The sequence below is a fragment of the Lontra canadensis genome, unplaced genomic scaffold (genome assembly GCF_010015895.1).
Source record: "Lontra canadensis isolate GAN:19392208 unplaced genomic scaffold, GSC_riverotter_1.0 scaffold76, whole genome shotgun sequence".
Classification (NCBI taxonomy): Eukaryota; Metazoa; Chordata; class Mammalia; order Carnivora; family Mustelidae; genus Lontra; species Lontra canadensis.
This window is the reverse complement of record NW_022631070.1, coordinates 7803095-7827607: the sequence shown is the minus strand read 5'-3', so window position 1 is coordinate 7827607 and position 24513 is coordinate 7803095. Positions and strand designations below refer to the sequence as shown.

The 24513-nt window shown below is 57.4% G+C and overlaps 2 protein-coding genes across 5 annotated transcripts in view; one reads left to right on the top strand and one right to left on the bottom strand.

The window, feature by feature from the left end:
• Nucleotides 1–13955, top strand: part of PFKP (phosphofructokinase, platelet) — a 49973-nt gene extending 36018 nt beyond the window's left edge. For 2 of the 3 annotated variants that reach the window (XM_032881676.1, XM_032881677.1), the window contains 7 exons: nucleotides 3921–4073; nucleotides 5751–5915; nucleotides 7406–7467; nucleotides 8460–8571; nucleotides 9459–9558; nucleotides 13149–13251; nucleotides 13534–13955. In XM_032881676.1, coding sequence (XP_032737567.1) covers nucleotides 3921–4073; nucleotides 5751–5915; nucleotides 7406–7467; nucleotides 8460–8571; nucleotides 9459–9558; nucleotides 13149–13251; nucleotides 13534–13681 — 843 coding nt within the window. In that variant the 3' untranslated portion in view covers nucleotides 13682–13955. The remainder of the gene's footprint in view (nucleotides 1–3920; nucleotides 4074–5750; nucleotides 5916–7405; nucleotides 7468–8459; nucleotides 8572–9458; nucleotides 9559–13148; nucleotides 13252–13533) is intronic. The other variant, XM_032881675.1, reaches the window with a different exon arrangement.
• A 983-nt stretch (nucleotides 13956–14938) lies between these two features.
• Nucleotides 14939–24513, bottom strand: part of PITRM1 (pitrilysin metallopeptidase 1) — a 40007-nt gene continuing 30432 nt past the window's right edge. For both annotated transcript variants that reach the window (XM_032881673.1, XM_032881674.1), the window contains 13 exons: nucleotides 23356–23472; nucleotides 22238–22370; nucleotides 20713–20833; nucleotides 20541–20617; nucleotides 20176–20341; nucleotides 19799–19899; nucleotides 18352–18472; nucleotides 17565–17636; nucleotides 16911–17023; nucleotides 16122–16247; nucleotides 15575–15720; nucleotides 15158–15260; nucleotides 14939–15056 (listed from right to left, as the gene is read on the bottom strand). In XM_032881673.1, the coding sequence (XP_032737564.1) occupies nucleotides 14960–15056; nucleotides 15158–15260; nucleotides 15575–15720; nucleotides 16122–16247; nucleotides 16911–17023; nucleotides 17565–17636; nucleotides 18352–18472; nucleotides 19799–19899; nucleotides 20176–20341; nucleotides 20541–20617; nucleotides 20713–20833; nucleotides 22238–22370; nucleotides 23356–23472 (1493 nt within the window). In that variant the 3' untranslated portion in view covers nucleotides 14939–14959. The remainder of the gene's footprint in view (nucleotides 15057–15157; nucleotides 15261–15574; nucleotides 15721–16121; nucleotides 16248–16910; nucleotides 17024–17564; nucleotides 17637–18351; nucleotides 18473–19798; nucleotides 19900–20175; nucleotides 20342–20540; nucleotides 20618–20712; nucleotides 20834–22237; nucleotides 22371–23355; nucleotides 23473–24513) is intronic.

The following is a 24513-nucleotide window of genomic DNA, read 5'->3' as shown; positions in this document are numbered from 1 at the left end:
TTTTGTGATTCAGCTAATCATTAAAGTTAAAGTTAGGTGTTTTTTTTGTTGTTGTTGTTGTTTTTTTTTTTTTTGGCTGGACCAAATTTACTTCAGCCCCGTAACATCCTTTATTAATTTTTTTAATTGGTTTATTATTTATTTGAGAGAGAGCAACAGTTAGTGAGAGCGAGCCCAAGCAGGGGGAGCAACAGGCAGAGGGAGCAGCAGGCTTCGCGCTGAGCAGGGAGCCCGACGTGGGACTCGATCCCAGGACCCTAGATCATGAGCTGAGCCAAAGGCAGATGCTTAAGGACTGAGCCCCCCAGGAAGCCTTGGATCATAATTTATTATGACAAATCCTGAGTCTGATGCCTCTGAATGGATGAGGATAGACCCTGAGCTTGAGGGTTCTGTAATTTTGTTCACTGACCTGAATCCACCCGTGGCCTCCGTCCTCCCTGTGGCTCCTGCTGCTGGCACCGTTCTCCCCACTGTAACTCGGGGACACTAACTCACACCTGAAAAATCAGTGATGCCATGCTGGTTGTTTTGCCGAAAAGCAGTAGCAAAGCAGAAGCACACCCGTGTTCCCCGGTTTGTGATCGCGCCGGGCAAGCGGTGTGGGAGCTCACAGCACAGTAACGAGCAGAATGCGCCCTTCCTCCTTTTTGATGTGGCGTCCGCCGCTCCTCAGTCAATCCTCCAGTCTTTATTTTCCCCGTGAGGACACAGATCCCAAGAGTGTTTTTCTAGGATTCTTTTTCTTAACCCCTGGGATCACGTTTGTCTCTAGTGCTGGTAAATAAAAGAGCAGCTTTTTAAATAAAATTCAGGCGGTAAGTAATGCTTTAGCACTTAGCTTTTTTGTGTTTTGTTTTGCTTTTCTGAGCTGCTTCACTGTTCTGTGGTTTCTTTACTAAAAAGCCCTGCCCTGTGTCTCCCGTGCGTCCACGCCGGAGCGCCCCTGTTGGCGCCACTAACCTGTCTCCGGGCCATCGCGCCCGCCGTCCTGGTGCCTGTTGCTCCTGCTTTGCCTGCTGGGAACCAGTTCCACCCCTGATGAGGCTCCCGCCTTCTGTGGGAGGGTCACTGCCCCTTCCTGTGTGTGACCGTCGTCCGTGCTTTCCTGCTGTTTCTCTGTCCTTGGCTGGAGTCTGCATCTGCTTACGCTCGGTGGAAGGAACCGCAAGTTCTTGTTTCCTAACTGTCACCGGCTTGGAGCCCTCCGGTGGTTGCGGGAGGGGGTACTCGGGAGTCGGTAGCGGGGCGGGCCTTGGTGGGTGTTGGTTTCCCTGTGGCATCGGGTATGTGCTCTGTGGCATGAAGCCGGGGGTCTCCGGCTTTAGAGTTCCAGGATCCTATGCTTGAAAACATGTGGTTTCCAGGTTATCAAGATTAGATAGAAAAATACGTACAGAAACTCTAAATGGTCCACCTTGCTGCCATGGAGTGCTTTGGAAATTGGGTAAATGATCTTTTAAATCGGGTTTCTCACGTGTCTGAGTTTCTTCAAGCCGGTTGCCCAGTTATGAGGTGGCCCCTTCGTGTTGGGGCTGGTCCAGGCCCGCGCTTGCAGGGAGAAGGTGCGCACGCGTGCTGGGGCCCAGGCCTGTGGGCGGGCTCGCTGGCACCAGGGCCCTGTCCTCGCCTGTGACCCGTGGTGAGCTGGATGTCCAGGGGGACCTGTGTAGGAGCCTCGACACCCACTCCTGCCCCTGCTGGTTGTGTCCTGGTTGGGACCCAGGCACGGGCCGGGTGTATGGACGTGGCTGGGTTTCGTATGGAGTGGTGTTTGTGCAAGCCGGAGTGAAGCCGTGTGGAGTTTGGATCTGGGTTGGAACCTGGCGGGGCTGGCTGCACAGAGGGGAGCGGCCGGCTGGAAAGGTGCCCTCGGAGCTCCGGGGCCGGCTCAGGGCACCCTGCGTTGCTCCTGACGGGCTCCAGAGGGACCGAGCACCAGAGTGAGTTATGTGCAGGTGTGTGCCCGTCACCCAGGAGCTCTTGCCCGGGTGGACCAGCTGTGGGCCCGTGGCCTCCTGTCGTGGTGTGCCGGCTGCCCTGAGTGCCTCTTGTGCTGGGATTCTGCCCCCGGGGTGCGTCAGCAGTGCCTTGGGGTGGTTTCGGTTGCCAGAACGGGCTGTGGGGGTGCCACTGGTGCATGGTGGGTAGAGGCCCGACTGCTGCTGACCCCCACGACCTCAGCATGGCCCGGCTGCAGGGAGCCTTCGGCCCCAGTGTCCGCAGGGCCCAGGCCCCCGGACGTGTCGTGATCTTGGGCACTTCGGTCACTGTCCTAACAGTTGATGTCCCCCATGTCAGCGAGGGTGCTCGGCTTACTGGGGCATCCCTCAGACAGACCTCTGTGCGTCTCGCGCTTCCCGGAGGCTGTGATGACGCCCGGGCCCGTCCAAGCGGGGGCTCAGAAAGCCGTCCCACCGCGGCTGCGCGGCTCGTGAGGGGCTGTGTTTGCATCCCCAGAACTGGCGCCCAAGACATCCCCATCCGATCTGAGCCTCGTGGTGCTGTGCAGGCCAGGAGGGTGGCCGCCCCGAGTTAGGAGCACGAGATGGGAGCAGGGTTATTTCCCCACAAGGGGTCCCATCTTTCTCGGTGTTAGTGCGGGGCTGTTGTGTTGTAAATTCCGTACGCTTGGAGCCCAAAGCGTAAGTCTGCCTTGCTCCCCAGACCCGGGACCAGATATCCCCTCCGGCCACCTGTTCCCTCTCCTGGCAGGGCTGTGCCCTGTCCTTGCTGGAGGGTCCCGTTCGTTTTCCTGGAGTTGGAGGAGAAAAAGAGGAGCAACAGGAACCAGAACGCAGACAGTTCTTGTGGTTGTGGGATGCTGGATTTAGGGATGCTAACCGCCCTCCTGGCCTCAAAGCCCACCCTGTGACTCCGGGACAGCCGGCTGCACACCTGCCCACACGAGCACTACACGCGGGGCCCTGACCTGGCCTTGGGGCCAAAAAGGAGGGTCCCTGCAGGGACGGGGGCAGGCGGAGGTGGAGGAGGGTGAAGGCGGAGGGGCCACGAGGCAGGGAAGTGACCCCCTCAGCTGCCTCCTGGCTGCTCCCTGGACTAACCTGCCACAGGTCCACCATCCACAGGTCCTCGGGCCACAGCAGCCCCAGGACCCGATGTGTTTTGGGGAAGCACGAGGCCATGGAGAGCATCCGCGTCTCCGGGAGGCCTGCCCCCCCCCCCCCGGTGCGCTCCTGCCGCAGCGCACGGTGGTCACCTTGGAGAAGTACAGCCCGTGTGGGCGTCTGTGTGGCCGTGGGTGGTCTCTCAAACCGCCCGGCGTTACGGCGAGCCTGGTGGGCTCGGGGCTGGCAGGTGGGGGACCTGTGCCACTAATGAACACTGGATTAACAGAGGCAGAGAGCTCAGACCTCCGCCCACGAGCCTGCGAACAGTCCCTCTGACCTCGGAGGCAGACTCTTCAGCTTGGGGTCCCCGAGCAGCCGGGGGGCTCTGGCTTTTCCGCCTGCTGGGTCAGTTCCTGGGAAGGGCTTGGGGAAGAGCAGAGGCGTGACTGGCTCGGCTCCCCAGCTGGCTGCCTTTCCTGCCGGTGCTGGGGTCCTTGCCGAGGCCAAGCTGCAGGGCCCCTGTGCCCCCGTGGACCGCACAGAGCTGCCAGGCTGGCCTGGCCCCTGATAAAGCACCCCACACCCCGCCACCATTTGGCCTCCCTCGCTGCCTCCGAGCTGCCAAGGAGGGATGGCTGTCCGTCCACTAACACGCCACCTTCCCTGGCTCCTGCTTTGCCACCTGCCGGCTTGCATCCCCTCCTCTTGGAGGCCTGTGCCCCACGGCTGCGTCCCCGCTCCCGCAGCTCCCCTTCTGCAGTCCCGGAGCTCCCATGCCCCTGGCCCCATGGACACAGCTCACAGGGGGTGCTGGGGACTCCCCGCTGACCGCTTGCACCACTGCTTCAGGCTTTCAAGAGTGCTGTTCTGCTCGCCGACTCGCGGGACCACCACCCGGAGTTTTGCATTCCCATTTGCATCCTGCCGACCACCATTAGCAACAATGTCCCGGGCACAGATGTGAGCCTGGGCTCGGACACGGGCCTCAATGCTGTGGTGGAGGTAAGAGGCCCTGTGGCTCCATCAGGCGGACTTGGGCAGGGGGTTTCTGCGGGCGCAGAGGAGGAGCCCACCAGAGCAGAAGCCCACCTTCTGCTGCAGAAGGCGCAAGCCATAGTGAGGGTTCCTTCTGTGGTCAGTCAGTGGGAGCTCGTGGCGTAGCTGAGATGGGGCTGGTCCTCGAGCTGTCTGGGTGAGGTTCATTCTTACACCCCCCAAAGCAAGACACCCTAGTCTCTCGTGGGCTGTGCCCAGTAGGCTCGTGCTCACGCTCAGGGGACAGCCAGCCCGCCGTGGTGTGTGAGGAGGGCTCCGCGCAAGTCTGGAGGGCGTGCGTGCAGGGATTCGGGGCCTGGGAGTGGGAACGCTCCAGGGGAGAGCAGGCATGTGGCTTGGACATGCCCTTGGTTGTGCAGGGGGAGGCTCTGCTCCTAGAAAGGGGCTCCTGTCCTTGGGGATCCGGCAGGCCCCGCCCTGGGCACTGTCTGCTCTGTGGGTACCAGACATCGGTACCATGGTGACGGAGTGCTGTGGGGCGTGGTCCCCCAACAGGAGGAGGGCAGGTGGCCAGGGAAGGGCCATGTTCTTGACCTAATTCTCAGGAACATCCCCATGGTGGGGGCTAACCTCCCAGCAAGACTGAGTCCTCCAGTCCAGGTCCGGGGCTCTCGTCTTCACCCTGTTCTGAGCGCCTTCTTACGTTTTCACACAATTTGTTTTTAAAACACGTGTGACGAGACGTTAGCCGCACTGGACTGTAACGCCAAGTTTCGAGGCGAGTGGGACTGTAGCCCGGGGACTGCTGGGAGAACGGTCTGGCTGCCACGGCAGGGCATCTGGGTTTGGGAGGGGACCCTCCCACCGTGAACGGGGCCGCTGTGGGGACGTCCACGCTCCTGATTCCTCCCTGTCCCCCGACCTGTGCCCCCAGCATGGAGTAGGGCTGCCTTCTGTACTGAAGCTTTGTCGTTGCTTGGTTTAGTGACCGAAGGGGCCCTGCTGCTGGATTAGGAGCTGGTGCGTCTGGCGGCCACCGTCCCCGGGTCCTCTCTCCCGGGAGCAGGACAGAGCTGCAGCTGGTGCCAGCAGTGGGCCTCCAGGGAGAGACTTGGATGCGTACTTAGACCTTATCTCGGGGCTGGGCCGGCAGACCCGGATCAGAGTGGTTGTCTGGGACGGGGTCAGGTGGGGACGCTGTGGTCCCGGGAGCGTGCACGGGGTCTGCGCTGGTGAGGCCGCGGGAAGGCAGTGGACAGGTGTGTGCTGTGTCAGCCCTGAGCTTGTGTCCCAAGGCTGACCCGTGGCAGGCGTTTCCTTAGGAGGCCCGCTGTCTGAGCGTCTGGAAGATTCCTGGGGGCCTCTGTCCAGGAGCCCCTGTCCAGATCCAGAGAGCTGCCCTCGCGGGGTGTCGTGTTTGGGGTTAGACTGAGGAGGAGCAGGACCCAGATGTCACAGGGAGCCTTTCAGAAGAAGCCCATCCACCAGACGGGGCCCACAGCCCGCAAGGCCACACGGGCAGCTCCAGCGAGCTGGCCCAGCCCCCCGGTGGGCATGTCAGGATACAGGGATGGTGAGCACAGCCGCAAGGGCCGGGGGCACCGGGGACCGCAGTCTCTGTCCCCGTGTCCCAGCCCTGGCCGCCCCCACGGTGGAATGACCTGTGTCCTCCTCTGTGGCCAGACGTGTGACCGCATCAAACAGTCGGCCAGCGGGACCAAGCGCCGCGTGTTCATCATCGAGACCATGGGGGGCTACTGCGGCTACCTGGCCAACATGGGGGGGCTCGCCGCTGGAGCCGATGCCGCCTACATTTTTGAGGAGCCGTTCGACATCCGAGACCTGCAGGTACGTCCCTACTGTGGGGCCCCTGGGTGACTCGGTTGTCGGTGCTGTTGTCCGGTCACACGCTTGGTGGTTGTCTCCAAGGGAAGCGTGACGGGGTTGACAGGACACCGAATTCTACACGCTTTAAGGGACCCTCACTGGGTCGAGGGGTGTGAGCGGACGCCCAGCTTCCAGTTGAGACCCATGTCCTTGTGGGTGTCCGTGCGGGAGGGCCACGGGAGCACATGCTCCCTGGAGTGCCGAGGCCTCCCTGCTGCAAAGGCTGGGTATGACGGGGGAGTGCATGGTGCTTGCTGGGCTGGCGGGACCGGGATGGCGGGCTTAAGGCACTAAGAACAAAATAGAACCTGCTTTCTGATTGCATGCTTCCTTTAGAGATTTTTAAAAAAAAATTAACAGAATGTATTTTTTAGAGCAGTTTCAGGGTAAGGACAGAGGTCCCCTGCACGCCTGCCCCACACCCAGCAATACCCCCGCCAAGGTGGGACAGTTGTCAGAACAGAACCCCCTTCCCCAGCATTAACGTGTCACCTGCACCTGGGACCACAACTGACATCAGGATTCACCTGGGGATCCTAAGGTTGAGATGCGCTTTACGAATCAGCCAAGGTTCCCTCGGGTCCCAGCTTTATCGGGGGCGAGTGGCAAGTGCAGGGGAGTTGGGCTGCGCACCTCCTTGGGGCAGGACAAGGCGGGCACTGGCCAAGGACAGGCCTTAGGAAGACACAACTCGCACGAAAATACAGATGAAACTGCATTTGTGCTGCAGAAGTGAGCACAGGAACCTTAAAGTCTTTGTTTCTGGATCCCACGAATCAAGCAGAGACCCGCTTGATGATTTTTACTCGTTATCAGACTTAACCTGGGAATTTCTTCACACCGTGGATCTGACCATCTGTCCTTCAGAAACCACCAGAAGGCAGGGCTCAGTGTGCGCGTCTCTGCCCCAGCACACGGGCAGCCACTGCGAGGACAGATTTGCTCACACGCACATACCTCCTTCCCGTGCACGTTTTCTGTGCTCAGGATCCAGAATCCCTTTCTGTACAAACTTTGTACACAAGTGCAAGGCTAGAAAAGCTTCTCCAGGCCCCCAGCTCCTGCTTAGGCAGTCAGGAGATTATGCACAAATTCAGGTGTGCTAGTTTGTCCTCCCAGGGAGAAGACATCGTCAGGCACAGGAGCAAGGGGCGCTGGTACACGCAGGTTTGGTACACAGAGGACGTGAATTCGCGATTGACGAGGGAAAGCTATTTATTCCGCCCATGCATGCTGCAGGGGCGCTGGGGCCCCGGACAGCATCTGTGCCCAGCTGAGCAGCTGCCCTCCGGGCCGAGCGCGCTGCCTGCCCGCAGGTGCTGGTCTCTCCTGCTCCACTGGCACCCCGGCTGGTCCTCGCCCTGCTGCTGTGCTCTCCCGCGCCCGCTGCTGCGTGCGACCCTGGGGTCGTGTGGTGGCGGGTGCTGGGCTAACTGAACGCTCTTTCCTAGTCCAATGTGGAGCACCTGACGGAGAAAATGAAGACCACCATTCAGAGGGGACTCGTGCTCAGGTACGGACACTCGTCCTCGGTCACTGAGCCCCAGCTCCCCAGACGACCTGGCCACGGGGTTGAAGTACTCCGGGGGGGTCGTCGCTCACCACTGGAGACATGCAGGAGGGGCGGCTACATGCTGACTTCAGAACCACACGCATTCGTGTAACTAAAGGGCACATCTGAAAATGCACTTTTGCTTTGTAGTTTTTTTTTTTTCCCCCTAAGGTGTCACCAAGTCATTTCTTTAAGACACTGGCATTTCTTTTCTAATTAATTTTTAAATTGTTTTATAAACATAAAATGTATTTTTATCCCCAGGGGTACAGGTTTGTAAATCGCCAGGTTTACACATTTCACAGCACTCACCATAGCACATGCCCTCCCCAGTGTCTGTAACCCCAACCACCCTCTCCCTCCCCCCCACCGGGCACCCTCAGTTTGTTTTGTGACATTAAGAGTCTCTTAATGGTTTCTCTCCCTCCCGATACCATCTTGTTTCATTTATTCTTCTCCTATCTCCCAAAACCCCCACGTTGCATCTCCATTTCCTCATATCAGGGAGATCATATGATAATTGTCTTTCGCTGATTGACTTATTTCGCTAAGCATGATACCCTCTAGTTCCATCCACGTCGTCACAAATGGCAAGATTTCATTTCTTTTGATGGCTGCATAGTATTCCATTGTGTGTGTGTGTGTTTGTGTGTGTGTATATATATATACACACACACACCGAGATGTCCATCAACAGATGAATGGATAAAGAAGATGTGGTGTGTGTATATATATATATGAAATATGAAATGGAATTTATATATATACACACCACATCTTCTTTATCCATTCATCTGTTGATGGACATCTCGGTTCTTTCCATAGTTTGGCTGTTGTGCACATTGCTGCTATAAACATTCGGGTGGCCACTGGCATTTCTACAAGATGCGTGCAGTGTGGGACGGGCATGGGGCCCCACCAGAGCCCTGAGCCCACGTGTCCTCTTGTTGTAGGAACGAGAGCTGCAGCGAGAACTACACCACGGACTTCATCTACCAGCTGTACTCCGAGGAGGGCAAGGGCGTGTTCGACTGCAGGAAGAACGTGCTGGGCCACATGCAGCAGGTGGGCCTGGGGCCCGCGTGATGCGAAGCAGGCCGCTGTCCAGGAGGCTTGGTGTAGACGGATGCCTTATTTTAGCTGTGATGGGGGAAAAAATGTGTTCAGGAGAGATTTCAGACATCTTGGCATTTACTTCACCACCTTACAGTTCCGTTAAGAAGTCCCACCACGTTCTGCCAGCCATAGAAATTCTGCGCAGGGGTAGATGGGAGGCCTTCGGTGTTCTTCTGGTGACCAAGTACTTCATTCACTATTGGCTCTTAGTAACTATTTACACATCAGACACATGATGCTTGAGGTCTGCACAGAATCGGAGCGGTCTGGAAGGAACCTTGGGGTGTGCTTTGCTGGAGGTGGGCGTGGGGTAGGGGCCGCAGTCGCCAGATGGCCTGCCTGTCCTGGTCCCAACACTACTCCCCCTCCCCCCACCATCTTAGGGTCTTAACTTACCCACGCGTCCATTCCAGAGGGCCGGTCGGTCCCCTGCTTATGTGACGAAACGGTGTGCGTGTACTTTTGTGAAAGCCCTCGGGGTTGGTCATATTCTTAATGGAAACTGTGACCTGCTCCCTACCCCAAAATAAGACATCCCGACAGGAGATTTGAAAAGAACGAAGCCGGGAGCTGCGCAGCCCCGTGTGGGGTGGGGGTGAGCGCGGGGAAGCTGGCCTCGGGGGCGGAGCTCTGGCCGCAGGTCCCAGCTACCTACAAGCAGGTAAAAACGTGCAAGAACAAAAACACAGACTCCTGAGCCCCCACTTACAGGGTGTGACTCTCGTCAGAGTAGGAGGTGAACTTCGTAAGCCCTCGCACCTTTCAGTGCATTTTGAAATGCAGCCAGGCCGCCGTCCTGTGTCCGTAACTTCTCCCGTACCTCTGGCCGTCCACAGGGTGGGGCGCCTTCGCCGTTCGATAGAAACTTCGGGACCAAAATCTCCGCCAGGGCCATGCAGTGGATCAGCACGAAACTGAAGGAGGCTCCGGGCAAAGGTAGGTGCCATGGCTGGGGGCGGCCGGCGCTCCAGGGGCAGGTGCCTGCTGCTCTGCACGTGCTCGGCCTCGAGCCGCACGGGGCCTCGCTCTGCAGGTGCTCTGGGACCTTCAAGGCTGTCGTTGGCCGTGATTCCTCAAAGGCAGGGCTTGGTTCCTGCTCCATGGAGGTGGGGGGCACTCAGGTACCTCAGCGCCATGCTCCTTACGTCAAGGACGCCTCCCATACACGGGGCTCCCCCAACAGGACCCTAGGTGTGACCTGCCCTCGTGTTTGGCCACACAGCACGCTCTCACCTGGCCTTGACTTAGGACACCGAGGACTTAGGGACTCTTCATGACCCTTCTTTTCAGCGAAAACCGGGAACTGGCAGGTGTCTGGACGGTTTGCTCCTCCCGAATCTAGCATGTTCTCTCCGGCACACGGCCCTCCCTCCCCACCAGACCTGAGAACTGTAGAATCATTCTGCTTTCCGTGGTCCTGCCACTTCGGGGACACCTTCGCAGGCTCCTGTGGCTTATGGGGATGGAGGCCGGCAGTGTGCATGTCCCTTTGCTGGGGCGTTGGTCTCTGATGCACACCTGGCAGGTGTTCCTGACCTTTGGCCTGCATCCCGGTGTCCCCAACCACAGGGTAACCCAGGGGGTGTGCGGTCTCCTTCCTCCTGCCCAGGTGACACGTGACCCATCCCTGGCGGGCTGTCGCTGTGATGTGGGCAGTTTCCTGTGGCTTTGAGGTGAAGTTTCCTACGCGAGGAGGGAGGTCAGCTTCCCTCATGCTTCCTTAGGCTCCCGCTGGTTCTGTGCGCTTTTTTGCCTACTTTCCTATTGCTTAGTAATATTTCCCTTATTGACACGTAATTTTTGCTTTTGTATCATTGTATAGATTTAAAAATGTTTCAATGACTTTACAGAAAGTTGTTCTACTCTGTGTTCTAGAAAATTCCATTTCATATTCTGCCCAGGCCATGTTGCAGACAGGGCTATCCTGTGGGGTTTGTCGTTTTGTGCAAGCATCGCTCCTCAGTCTTTAGGTAGACCGTTTGCCTTCTCCTTGACGGTTTGAGCTCTTCACTGAAACGTTTTTACATTCCCTTCTTTGTGATGTGAAGTCTGAGGTCTGACTTCATGTGGGCACTCACTCACGTGCCATTCATTGCGTCGTCTCTAATCTCCGTCAGAGACCGGGTAGCTGGGACACTGGCGGGACCGTCTCTGGGTTAGTGGGTGTGCGGTCTGGCATTCAGTTATTGGTCCTCACCGGTACGCCAGCTTTCTAGACGATTTCTTTTTCTTCAAGATTTTATTTATTTGACAGAGAGAGATCACACGTAGGCAGAGAGGCAGGCAGAGAGAGAGGGGGAAGCAGGCTCCCCGCCGAGCAGAGAGCCCGATGCGGGACTCGATCCCAGGATGCTGGGATCATGACCTGAGCTGAAGGCAGATGCTTAACCCATGAACCCCCAGGCGCCCCTATAGGTGATTTCTGATAGCAGGAAAAGTGAGGCCCCACTACCCCGGACATCTTTTGGTTTCCACTATCCTTGGCTCTTTGTGCTGTCACGGAAATGGAATCAGACTGTCACAGTCCACCAAAAACTGTTGGATGTTTTGAGGGAATTATATTTAATCAGTAAATTATATGGTGGAGGATTTGAGATTTTAAAAATATTTTATAGTTCACGAACACTATCTCCATATACTTAGGCCTTTCTTTATCTCTTGTGAAGGTATGAAGATCTTGCGGTATCTTTTCTAATTTTATTCCTGACTCAACATTTTAAAAACTGTTACTGTAAATGGTATTGTTTTAAACTCACTGTTGGCATACAGAAATACAACTTTTGTAAAGTTTGCGATCCACAACTTCCTACACACTCGGAATTCCCGTAGTTATTTGCCAGTCTGTTCGTTTTTCGTGTCCATGGGGGTGTGTGTGTCGCTCTAGGGCAGTCCTGAGGAGCGGAGTGAGGAGAGCTCCTGTGCAGGCCGCGGCCCTGATGGGAATGGGGATGCGTTCGGCCCCCTTGAGCACGATCGGCAACTGTCTGAGGGCTTTCTGCAGCTCGCGAGTGCCGTGGGTCTGCGGTCATGATGCCGTGTCGCCATGCAGTCCTCTGACCGTGAGCGCGTGTTCTGGGTTTCCTCTGCCATCTTAGAAAACTGTTTTGTAAGTCATAGTGGCATAAAGAAGCAGTTTATACAGAAGTTCCTGAGCATTCCCAGGCCGCCCCAGGTCACTCAGGACACAGGCGTTGCTAAGGGAGGCACGAAATCACTCAGGGTACAGCAGGACGCGCACAGGCACAGCCCAGGCGGCTGGATGTGCAGATGCCGCGGGCAGTTCCCAGGGAAGGCGCTGGGTGGCGCCACTTCTGAGGTTTGCGCTTTTCGCTTTTTGTAAAAGCTAAAATCCTCTTTGGGTGTCCTGTCTGTACAGAGAGGTCCCGGTGCAGGTCTTGGGACAAAGTGGGGTACCTGTATGCACCTTTGCACAGATGGAGGCACGTGTGGCCTGCTGGCCCCAAGGAGCCGGTGTGAGGCCGGCCTTGCTTCCTGCGGTGCGCTGCCCGCCCCGGGCACGGGCTCCTGGACGGTCTCCCGTGATGGCCTCCTGCCCCGGTGACTTCCCGACGCGTCCTGTCCCTGTCGGGTGCGGGGCGCGAGCTCGCTCTGGCTTTGCACGGAGTCTAGGTGTGGGGGGGTAGGGTTCCCCGTGGATACCATCAAGCCTCCTGCTCACCTTGTGGGCAGAGTTGACTGGAATTCCCTAAGTTAACAGAAAGAGCAGAGCTGCTCTGTGACCGGGTTTGTAGGTTCTGTTTCTAGAACTTTCTGTGCACGTGGTGCTTCCACCCATTACTGCGGACACCGGGCCTCAGCCCCGTTTTCCGGAGCAGCCTGACCAGATCCGTGTCTGTCAGTTTGATTTCCAGACTTTGACTTAAAAAACAGCGAGGCCAATAGAGCCAACATAATTTTAGTCTTCAGAGAAGAGACTCTGGCTTTGATTCCATTTCTACTTTGGGGTCTTTTCCCACGTCCCCGAGGACGCGCCTCTCCGGACCTTGCGGCCTCGCCGTCTGTGCACTCCCGAGCCGGGGCTCCTGCCGCTGGCTCCCCGAAGCCGGCTCTTCCGCGGGGGAGGCCAGTGCTGCCGCCGGTGTTCATCAAGCCCCTGCCTCGCCACGAGAAGCGCGCGCCTCCTCCCTTAGCTCGGGGGGTGAAGCGCTCAATGTGTGTCCCTGGCCCCCCTTGGGGTGTGTGTGGCATGATGGGCTGCGTGGTGACCCAGGCGCCTCCATCTCTGCCCTCCCCGCTCCAGCCCTGCGGGGCTCGGCGGGCCAGAGCCAGCAGCCCCTGAGAAAGCAGGATCATGCAGCGGTCAGTCACCTGGGCTCGTTCCCTACCTCGCCCGCAGACCCCAGAGCGCCTGGGGCTCCTTGCCTCCTGCCAAGCCATCCGAGTTCATCTCTGCCTCCCAGGATCCTGCTCCCCGCTGTCGGCAAACCTCCTTTTCGCCCTCACCTCTCCTCCTGTCCTCAACAAGACTGAGAATTGGTTCTGACATCACTTTTTCTCTTTCACAGGAAAAAGGTTTACGAGTGAGGATTCCATTTGCGTGCTGGGAATAAGCAAAAGAAACCTTCTTTTCCAGCCTGTGACACAGCTGAGGAAGGACACGGACTTCGAGTGAGTAAATCAGCCCTTGCGGGTGCACACGTCCGGGCCGGGAAGGTGTGCAGGACAGGGCGGGGGGACGCTGCCGCTGCCAGACTTAGGGGCACTAACCTGTCATCACAACTCGGAAAACACAAGCCTTTGAGAAACAGGGCAGATTTCTAGACGTCTATAGAACGGGCTCATGCCACTTAGGAAAATGAGCAGATCCTGCGGAGCTGCTCCAGCCCCGACCCCATGACAACCATCCCCCGGGGCCAGGCTGCCCTGACAACCCCTTCCTGCCGTCCGCAGGCACAGGATCCCCAAGGAGCAGTGGTGGCTGAAGCTGCGGCCGCTCATGAAGATCCTGGCCAAGTACAAGGCCAGCTACGAGGTCTCCGACTCCAACCAGCTGGAGCCCGTGCACCCCCGAGGCCACGAGGAGCCCGCTGCCATCTAGACGCCGCCGGACCCGGACCGGACCCGCCCCACCCGGCTAGCAAGCACCGCTTTGGACTTCGTTTCCCGCCCGTTTTTGTAACACTTAAGTTATTTGTCGGCCCTCCGATGCGAGTATTGTTGACGCGAATACCATTCACAGAGCCCCCGTCCTGTGTCCTGCCTCCCCACGGGACCCTGAGACTCCAGCACGAGCGGTCTGCTGCGTCTCGTACTCCGTGTCCTGCTTCCCAGCGTGTGTAGCCAGTAGAATTAAACATGAGCTCAACCTCCAACCGTGGTGCTTGTCTCTGTGGGTAGGGGTTCAAATCCTCAGGCTCCGCGGGCCGCCATGAAGTGTTCTTTCTGCGTCCGTGAACCAGGCCCGGTGCAGGGACAGAAGCTCCGCTCTCATCCACAGAGCGTGACTTGGCAAGTGTGCGGAGTCGGCCCTGGACCGGGACCCCAGGACCCCAGGTGAGGTGACCCAACTCCTCCTAATGCGATGCCGGCTGTAGAATTATAAACAGAAACCGGTGGTTTCCCGCGTGGTGTCCGCTGGGAGGGGCCCAGCCAGGGGCCGGGGCACAGCCCGGCTTCGCCGAGGAAGGGCACTCGCTCACCTGAGCCTGTGCTCAGCGAGCGGCGTTTCTGCCTCTTCCATCGTCTGAGAGGTCCGAGAGCTGGAGGGCCCCCACCAAGTCTGCTCGGGAGCCGGGCGGCGCGGCCAAGGAAGCACCAGCACGGACTGTGCTTTCTGTGGGAGATACGTAGGATGACAGAAGCTCCGTCCTGTAAACCCGTGGGAGAAGCTTAATGCACTTTTAATCCGCCAGGCCGCGCATCTGTTCCAGACTGCGACCACACTGGCTTCACAAATCAAGGGACCTCAGGGGCCTTTGTTCACTTATTTTTTAATAAAGGCCTTGAGAACTACTCTAGCAAAATGTCACTTAAAATAATGACGAAGGCACAAGCAGGTCAGGTCAGAGTGGTCTTTTATTTCTAAGTTTTTGAAATAAATGCTCCAGAATTAATAAGATAAATGGCATTTATGTCAACTTTAGTTATAGTCTGTGCGACTCTGGCATTTAATACGTGATTATTTCAAGTTCTTCGAGGTCGTCTCTTCCGAGACAGAGCAGCTTGGGCTGGCCGGCCACATAAGAACCAGGTATGAGCAAAATATGGGGCGAACAGTAACGTTTCTCTCCTTTCAAACGAGAGCAGCTCAGGCTTCGTGCTGAGGAGCCCCACAGGCCTGCAGGTTCACCTGAGCAGTCAGACTCCCGGGTCAGAACTACTCGCCGGTCACCCACGACGGGTCCTTAGCGATTTCTGTGTTCTCTGGTCCCAGCAGAGCCAACCCATGCGTGCTCTTCCCAGTGTCAAGGTACCTGGGAAGCAGGCGGAGACCTGTCAGGGCTGCTTCCCGCAGGAGGAGCCTGGGGCTGCCGCGGGAGGGCTCTCGACACCCGGCCCCGGGTTCGGGACGTACTTGTTGCTCACATTGACGAGATCCTCATGGCGGACGGCGAAGAGCTGCCCCCGGTGCACCTGCTTCATCTCATCCGAGAGGCCGCACAGGAAGTGGTCCAGCCCTGACCATGAGCACAGTCACTCAGGGCAGCGGCCCGGGGCGCGGACCCTGTTCTAAGGGTACCCGCGGGACACACTTCCATTGGAGGTCCCACTGTTGACCTCCACATGCCCACCAAGCCTCTCCCCTCGGGGTGGAGGCCAAGTCAGGAACTCGGATGGCTCAAGCTCTGGGATGACAGGATGCCACCCTCTGCGAGCGGCCAACGAGAAGCTGCAGCTCTAGGGGGAGGTCTGCGCGCCACAGGGGCGGACGGGCGAGGGGAACCATGGCGACACCTCACATCGGGTGCAGCGCGTGGTTTACGGCACATACCTCTGTCCGAAGGAGCCACGGGGGCATCCACGGCGGAGAAAACGGAAAGCTTTGCTTCGTCAATGTCCTGCTCCGTGAACCTCCCAGCCTTAGCCCAGTCCATAGCCTTCGAGAAAGACTGCAGCGTCTCTGCGGAACGTGGATCCCTAGGAGACCGAAGAGACACATGCTGGCCTGCTCCCCACCAGATCATCAAACACAGACCAGGTGCACAGGGAAGACGACTCACGGACACACTTCCTTAAGACACACCCGGGACAGACGAACGCCCCACACTCCCCCCAAAGGGGCCAGAGAGCTCGGATGCCCTTGCTCCCGGCTCCGTGCGCAGCAGCCCGCGTCCTGGCAGCAGACACCGAGGAGGCCACGGCGGCGCTGCTGTCCTCCGCAAGCCAGGAAAGTTTCCCGTTAGGCACCGCCGCTGGGTGTGCTGATGCGCCGCAGAAGCGAGAAACAAGGGCAAACTCTTCTTCAGAGGCTGGTCCCCACGCGTCAGACAGCGGCCCGCGGCGCTGAGCGGAGCTGGGAGACGCGCGCTCGCACTCACCGGTAGGAGTACAGTGTGAACACGCCGTCGCGGCCGAGTCTGGCGCCGCCACCATAAGCACCGCCCTTCTCTCGGATTTCTGTGTGCAGGAATTTGGCCGTCATCACCCGTGCAAGGATCTTAAGGCTGAAATGAATGATTAAAAAACACAAGTTAAAAACCGTAGGCCCGGCAGGGAAGTGCCCCATGTGATGTACTCGTATTCGCTGTCCTGGATTAGGTGAAAACAAGACAGAGCACGGAACACTACAGTCTCCCCTTTCCTGATGGGGGAGGACAACTACAAGGAGGAAAACGGGAGATGAATTTTCAAACCAGGGCTGCGGGGAGAGGTGGTGTCCCTGGAAGATGGGGGAGGGGAGCCGCTCACAGCATGGGTTCGCAGTGCCAGACGCGTGCGGACGGGCTCCCCCTCGCCAGCAGGGCCCGGGAGGCTTACCCGCCCCGGTTGTGAACATTCTGTACTACACAAGGAACATAAGGTCATTGCTGGAAAATTATAAAATACAAAGAAAGGGGGAAAGAAATCGATACGACCCAGGGTACTTCTCATAACCTGTTGTGCTTTGAGTCTGTTTAATACAGTACATATCTCTGGTCTGTGGGGCTCCGTGTAGAAAACACGTTTGTTTCCCAGAAACACGGAAAGCAACTGGCCACACAGCTGGACACCAGCCCATGATTCTACTTCCCTCATGGAAACACACTTCCCATGGAACCCAGAACCAGCCTCGTGTGCCGGGGCCCTGTGTGCGCACCAGCCATCTCTGCCCTCCCCTGGCCCCGCACCTGGCGTGGTCTGGGTCTGCGTAGGGGGCAGTCCTGATGCATTTGCCCACGTAGTTCACTGGGAACGGGAGCAGGAAGTGCGTCTTCATCTGGCGCGGCCTGAAGGTGGGATCCTGAGGACGACAGGCAGGCCGTGTTGGCTCCCCCCGCCACCCCCGCCATGTGCTCACGGCTAAGGGCAAGGCACTGGCAATCGTGTCCGTCAGGTCAGTCCACACAAGCGGTTGCTTTACCAAAAAACACTCCAAAACCCTAACTCAGGGCTTCGAAATGTAGTTCCTCAATTAGAAAGATTTCCTCCTACATGGTTTCCATCCATAAGTGACTGACCTCACCTTTGCGTTTTTCCCCAGAAATATGTTAAATCAACACTGTCTGATGAACCAAACCAAAAACCGTCACCATTAAAGCCAAGCAGGGAGAAGGGCACAGGATGCCCTGATGATGGTGACCCCACCAACGCGGCAGCCTGCCGTGCCTGAGTAAAGGCGGACAGGGCGAGGATGACACAGGCAACACAAGGGCCCCAGAGAGGCCCAGGGCCTGCTGCACCCCTGCAGGGGAGAAGCCCCCGTGGCACCGGCCACCCCATCCCAGACAGGGCAAAGATGGGAAGCTGCTCTTCCTAAGGGGACAGGGGCTGTGTCCACTCACTGTGATCAGCTTCCGTATGACCTGGGGGCCGCTAACGTGGGCGCTCCCACTGGATCCACTGGGTGCAGGTTTCTGAAAATAAAACGTTCCCAAGAGAGATGAGAAAAATCCCAAATACACCTTACACAGCTAAGGAATGGTCTAGAAAACTCACGGCCAAAGAATTCTTACAAGTGCTGGGGCATACGTGCTTGTGTGTTTCCAGCAACCCTGTTTGAAACAAGTGGGATTTCTGTGCGGACTGGCAGACGGGCAGGGAGAAGCAGCAGCAGGCCACCTCGCCGGGGCGCTGCTCACCGGGAAGACGGGCCTGGTCCGCCCGATGGGGTCACCGGCACATGAACATCGCGGAGGAGAGAGCAGGAATGGTCTCTGCCCCACCTATGGACTGCCCACCTTCTCCCTGAGAATGTTCTGGCGTGTTCCGGTGAGCTCCATGAAACCCGCTCTGTACGGTCACGGAACCAGGCAGCCCGTACTAGGTGCGACCTAGAGAACGGCCATGTGCTGGGGCGTTCCGGTCCCGGCTTTCCTGGGTCAGGTTTGGCCTGTTCTCATGCTAGCACAGCGGATCTCAAACCGGCCTTTCCTCCCCGGCAGGACAATGTCCAGTGCCAAGGTTGCAGTGACAACGAGGGAAATGGGATGAAGGGTGTGGATTCATTTCTCACCTGGCCGAACTAAAACAGGGCAAAAGCTACCGCCCCCTGCCAGGCTCTGGTTCCTCACGTGCCATGGGGGCATCAGGGGCATTGGACCCACGGGGACCCACGCCCGCGGCACTCACCTCAAGCACGTACGGGCACACCGGCTCCCGTTCCGGTTTACTCCGACCGAGGTTTCTAATGAACTTTTCTACTGCTTTTTCTGCCAGAGACATCTGCTGAGGTGTAGCGTTCACAGAGCACCTGTGCAAAACACCACAAATGTGGAGGAAACCCTTAGAGAAATGAAAGTTTTACTAATTTGGTATTCTGCATGAATAATACAAAGAAGGGACTACAACACCCATTTTGAATCAAATCATGTTCAAAAGAATTAAAAACAAACAGTAGCAAACAATACAGCCGTCTCCACAGCGCTTCCAAGTTACAAAAAGGCTTTGCCCGCGGGTCCAGGCCAGAGCCGGGGCCCGTCGGGCCGCCAGCAGCATGCTTCGGACGCTCAGCCCGTGGAGACACAGAACACAATCTGCCAACCGTGCCTGCGACTTATGTTATTTGAAGGCAGAAAACCTACGTTACTGTCTAGAAGAGAAATCAACAATTTGAAGATGTGAACTGGTCGTTCAAGTGGAGTTTAAGTTGCCAAAGAATTCCTGTGCTCTCCCGAACACGCCCGTACGTAAGTCCTCCGCCGGCCACAGTCACAAACGCCGCCGTCACGTGCAAGCTACTTGACGGTACAGACTGCGGACAGTGTGGTGTTTCTTCCTGACACTGCCCTCACTCCTGAATTTCGTCTAATAGCAAGTACCGTCGTATCAATGCGAACTACATTCCACGCACTACACCAACTGCTTTAGAAGCTCGTTTATTCCTCGCGTAAGTCCACGCAACAGTGTTTTATGGAGAAGGAAACAGAGGGTCCGAGTGGTTTCGTTGCCCAGGACACCATGGGTGAGGGCGGGTGGCGGCCCAGGCAGTGAAAGCCAGTGCTGCCATCCCAGAGGGTCGCGGATTCCTGAAAACCAGCCCGGGAAGATGGTGGGGGTCTCGACAAGGTACTACAAGTAATCTAAACCCGTGTCCTTTGGTGAGACCCAAGAATGCGCCGTCCGTCACTGAAAGTTCTGTTCACACCGATGGTGTCAGACGTGCTCCTCTTATCATCATGGAACTGTTCTCACGAGAAACTGCACTTTTACTCTGTTCTTAAGCAAGCTAGCCTTACCTGTCTTGCAGTTTACTTCTGGAACCAACATAACTGGACACGTGTAAGAAATCAACTTAGCAGGTCTAGGATTAAATTAGCTTGCTTTCCCACCTTCCATGTTTATTAAACCTTTTCTCCCATAAAAAATGACTTCTGGGGAAAAAAAAAAAAGGACTTCTTGAGGACAAGAACATCTGAGGACTAGAATGAATTCTATGACCTGCCCCAAATGCTCTCTCTGAACTAAACTGTGTGCAACTACAGCTTCAAGTGAGAAGACCGTAAAAACTACACCCAGGGACACGGGAAGAATGAGATGATGTCTGTGCAGAAACAGCCCGGGGCATTGGGGGGGGTACCTCATGTTGTCACGGTGTAGCACGTGTTCCTGGATCTGTGGGAGCTTTCTCAGAACGGGTCTGACGTCTGTCATTTCTGCAATCCTCTTCATCAGCCTCACCTGAGCCAGAGAAACCGAGATCTAGAGACGGATCCGCAGGCAGGGGGTGACCGCAGGTGCGCTTTCCCGGTCTGGAAACCAGACAGCCTGGACTCGGGAATCTGGCCGGGCTGGGTGTGGGATGCAGCTGCCTGGGGGGGGGGTAGGGGGGGGCGGGGAGGGCTGGGAGAGGAGGATGAAAGAACAGACTCTTTCCCCATCAGTGGGGCCAGTCAGAGTTCGCTTTTCTGAGATAGAAACAGTCTGTCACCAACTCTGGAAGACGCAGCTCGTCACCTGATCCATCCCACTGAAGGTCTCCTGCAGGTCCCCCACGGGCGTCAGGGTCCTGCTCGCCCTGAGGGACGCGTAGAGATGGCCCGAGTCGGGGACCCCGTTGGCGAGCTCCTGAGCGGACATCTTCACCAGCACCCTGAAGTGCTCCTCTTCCTCAAAGCACGGGCTGTGGGAAAAGAAAACCGTGCTCAGTTCTGGAGACCCACCCACGCCCTTTTCAATACTCGGGAGAATTAATTAGACGTAAGTCGTCAGATGATGTACATACGCTCAGGGGTTACAACCAAAATCAAGCTCAGAAACCAACCGCTCTCAGGCGTGGCCCTCTGACCCAGCCCCAGGACGAGGGCTCTGTGAGCGGTTACCTGCTGAATATCTCACTCCACAGATGCATCATGTCGGGCAGGTTCCTCTCGAGGCAAAAAGATGAAAAAAGCACACCCTGAATCATGAAAGAAACAAAAGAAAAAATTATTTCAGAGGGAAAAGAGGTGGAGACGCGCTCCGGAGCGCTGGGATGCGGAAGCACCGCACTACCTGCTCGTACGTGTCCAGATGCGCCTCGTCGGGCAGCACGTGGGGCGACGCGGCCATCCCCCCCGTTTTCAGCTCCATCAGCTGCGCCTGCTCCCTGTAGTCCAGGAGGCCACAGCCCAGCCTGTCAACAGCAAAGGAGGGTTCCCCAACTGCCGGCGTGGTCTCGGCGCATCCCCGGTCACCGCGAGCTGCCGCAGCCTCCACCCCCGCACAACACTACGGAGCACGGTCGTGCAATGCTCCAGGCAGACGCCGACACGTTTGGGAGGTCACCGAGCAGTGCCCCGGCCGTGTGTGCAGAGGCGGCCGCTGCCCGGCGCAAACAACAGAACACTGAGCTCTGCTCCTGCGGGCCCAAGCCTGCCGGGCCTCCTAGCGCGCCCTGGGCTTGTCTCTGCTCTAAAAGGTCCTGGCACAGAGGGCATCTGCCCAAATGTTCATGCTCACAAAGGAGATCTTTTAGAGCTTTTACGAAAAGCAGAAGTCATCTCAGGTGGGTGATGCTTTTCCCAGTGTAACTCAGGCCACTGCGACGCTCATGAGGTCGCCCCGAAACGGCTGTGCCGCAGAAGGGCCAGCAAGGGGAGCCCTGGAGGGCAGAGAACATGGAAAAGGTCCAAGCGGTCTTCCCCTGACACCTGCCAGGGTACACAGGACCCATGTCCTCTGGCTCCTCACTGGGAAGGCTATGCGCGTGGCCTAGGGGGCGGCCGGCCTACTCCCTAAAAGGCTCCTTCCCCTCACTGTCCCCTTGCCATCCCCTTCACCGTCCCAGCACATGGAAAGGGAAACCCCAGCGCTCTGCCTGCCTGCCACTCAGCCCGGCACCGTCAGCCACCGACACTCAGCAGAGGAACGGCGGGTTGCGGCCGCATGACCCGCCCGTGTTCTTACATCGACCTGGACACCAGCTTTGTGGGAGTAAAGTGGGGTTTCAGTTAGCTCAGAGTAGGGCACACGACACGGCCTCTCAATTGACTACGTGTCAGAGTCAATTAACATTTTCTGATGAAAAACCAGCACTGTCACAATTTTATAAGAAACTAATATGTTGAGATAGATGTATCTGTATCACCTTATACGCTAGGCTTATAAATAAAGTCCTACATTTTAAAACAAAAATATGGTTTTTATAGGAAAAATTCTCAACAAATATCGTACAAATTTTACTTATACACTTTAATAACACGATGGGTTTTTAGAATTAAAATGATATGCTAAAAAATGATTGTTGAGGCACTAAAACAACTACATATGGAGAAAAACGCACGGCCAAAATATGCAAAGACACCCCGACCCCAAAATATGTGTCCTTTTTTTTTTTTAAAAGATTGTATTTATTTATTTGACAGACAGAGATCACAAGTAGGCAGAGAGGCAGGCGGGGATGGCGGGGGGGAAGCAGGCTCCCCGCTGAGCAGAGAGCCTGATGCGGGGCTCGATCCCAGGACTCCGAGATCATGACCTGAGCGGAAGGCAGAGGCTTAACCCACTGAGCCACCCAGGCGCCCTGTGTCTTACTTACTTGGTGAGCACGCTGCAGAAGAGCGGGACGTAGGGCCTGAGCGCCTCAGGGAGGGTATGGAGGCTGACGAAGGCACGAAAGTACACCAGGCCGTTGGTGGGCTGTGCGCAGAACTGCACAGGGGTCTGGCCAGCTGCGGAAGCACAAGGCAGCTGACTTCTGAATCATGAAATCATCGTTCAGGGTTTTTAAAATGCTGCTGCTTTTAAAGAGTGTTTAAACATTACATCAGCAAAGACTAACTACCCATCACTGGTAAACACTGAAACAACCTTCAGTACTAAAATAACCCACGCCTTTGGCGGGGCGGGAACAGGAGCAGCATTCTCTGGGCTCTGAGGCCGCCCTGGCGCTTGAGCTGGCAGAGCCCGCCTCTCCCCATCTCTACACCCCCTCCATGCAGCCCTCCATGCTGTCACGGGACTGAGAGCTCCCACCTGCGACACCCCACGCTCCTCTCTCCCATTTCAAATCCTGCCCTTGCCCCCACCTCAGATCTGATGATCATCCGGCATCCCGAGTCCCTCTGGGGCACATGCTGCATGCTCCGGTCCTTCTGGCACCACGCGGCGCCGTACACCGGGCAGAGGGAGCTGGCACGGACTCACAACCCGTCACTCACCCTCACTTGCTCTCTTCATCAACACTCAATGACCTTCACTGTTAAACCAAGACTGGGCGAGACTAAAACACAAGCGGGACGCTAAGCCCATTTTCCAGAGGCCTCATCCAGAGACGAAGACCTCATCCGTGCGTGTGCCCCCATGCACCAGCCCTGGTGAATGAAGGAGCCTGCGAAAGGGGAAGCAAGACGGCCTTGGAGTGCGGCGGGAGGTCTGGACTCCCCGGGCACAGCTTGCCCCATGGCTGCACTCAGGTAAGCCCCCACCGGAGCCGGATCCTCCCGCGACCTTGGAAGCAGGACACCACAGCGTCCTGGGAGCGCCCCCGCCAAGGAAGCGCCAAGGTCTCTGGGCAGGGAAGTCCTTGGTCCCAGCACAGGAAACCCACTCAGACGCCATGGGGGTAGTGAGCCCACGAAGAGGGTGGTGAGACGCTTCCCAGAAAACACTCGCACGCGGTGCCCTCTCCTACAGACACGGCGCCCCCAGACTGACCTGCCAGGGCCACCTCCAGCTCGGTGAGCGGCATGGTGGGCTCGATGTCCGACACCCTCAGGGCTGGCAGACAAGAGGCGTCCTGCGGCTGGCTCTGCTGGGTCTGTAACTCTAAGCCTGGAGACAGGTCGGGTGGTGAGTGTGCGGGACACCCCAGCCGCGGAGAGGTGCGCCTCCGCCACTGAACCTGCTCACAACAGCACCAGAGGACCAGCGTGGGCGGCCGCCCCAGGCGCGCCCACCGTGGTTTCGCAGCCCCGCTGTCCCCAGCAAGCCCTTCCAGAGCCCCGAAGCCCGCTCTCTCCTCTTCACGCCATGCAAGAACTACTTTGCTCGGTTGGAGGGGGTAGTTTGCTCAAGAAGCTTCCCCTCCACCCTGCATTTTACACGGAGTCCACTGTTTTCAGGGTTTTCAACACATTTCTTGCTGGACTGAAGGTTAGTGACTTTCACACTTCTCTATTCTTACTTCATCCGCACTAATCTCTCCATGCTTGTGTCATCACATAAATTTCCCAAATCCTAGAAATGCTCAAGCACAGCTTTTCTGGGCCGGGGCCCTCACCCACCTGGTAAGAAGAGGGGAGAGACCCCTCCTTCCTGGAGTCACAGAACCACCCAGCCCATCAGGGAGGGAACCCCAAATGTTCAGCCCTTGCGCCCGACGACAGCACTGAACGGTGCCCGAGGGATGACGCCAGATGAGAGTTCCGTCAAACAAACGGATGGCAGCTCTATTCCCCGTGGCAGTCTGAGGAGCTGGGCTGAACTCGCCTCCATGTCTGCCTCCCTGAGGTCCCCAGCACCTGTCCCCTTGGGGGACCCTCAGGGCAGCCCTGCACAGGCACAGGGACTGCGGCTGGCCACCTTCCCTCCGCTCCCCCACTCCCGGGGTGGGGGGTTGCTGGCCCACAGCACTAGCTCTGGGAGGCACATGGAGTGGGCTCTCTGAGAATTTCCAGAGACTTCCCAGGCCCGCCCTCAACTATTGGCTGCCCTCTGCCCCTGGACACCTCCTGGGTCTGTGTGCGGGATCTGAGAAGCCTGCCTCCTGCCTCTCCCCGCATCCAGTTCCAAGAGCAGCTCCAGGGTCAACCCATCCTCCTGTGCAGTCCCCTGACCTTGACCCCTGCCACTCCTCTCCCTACACCCCTGGGT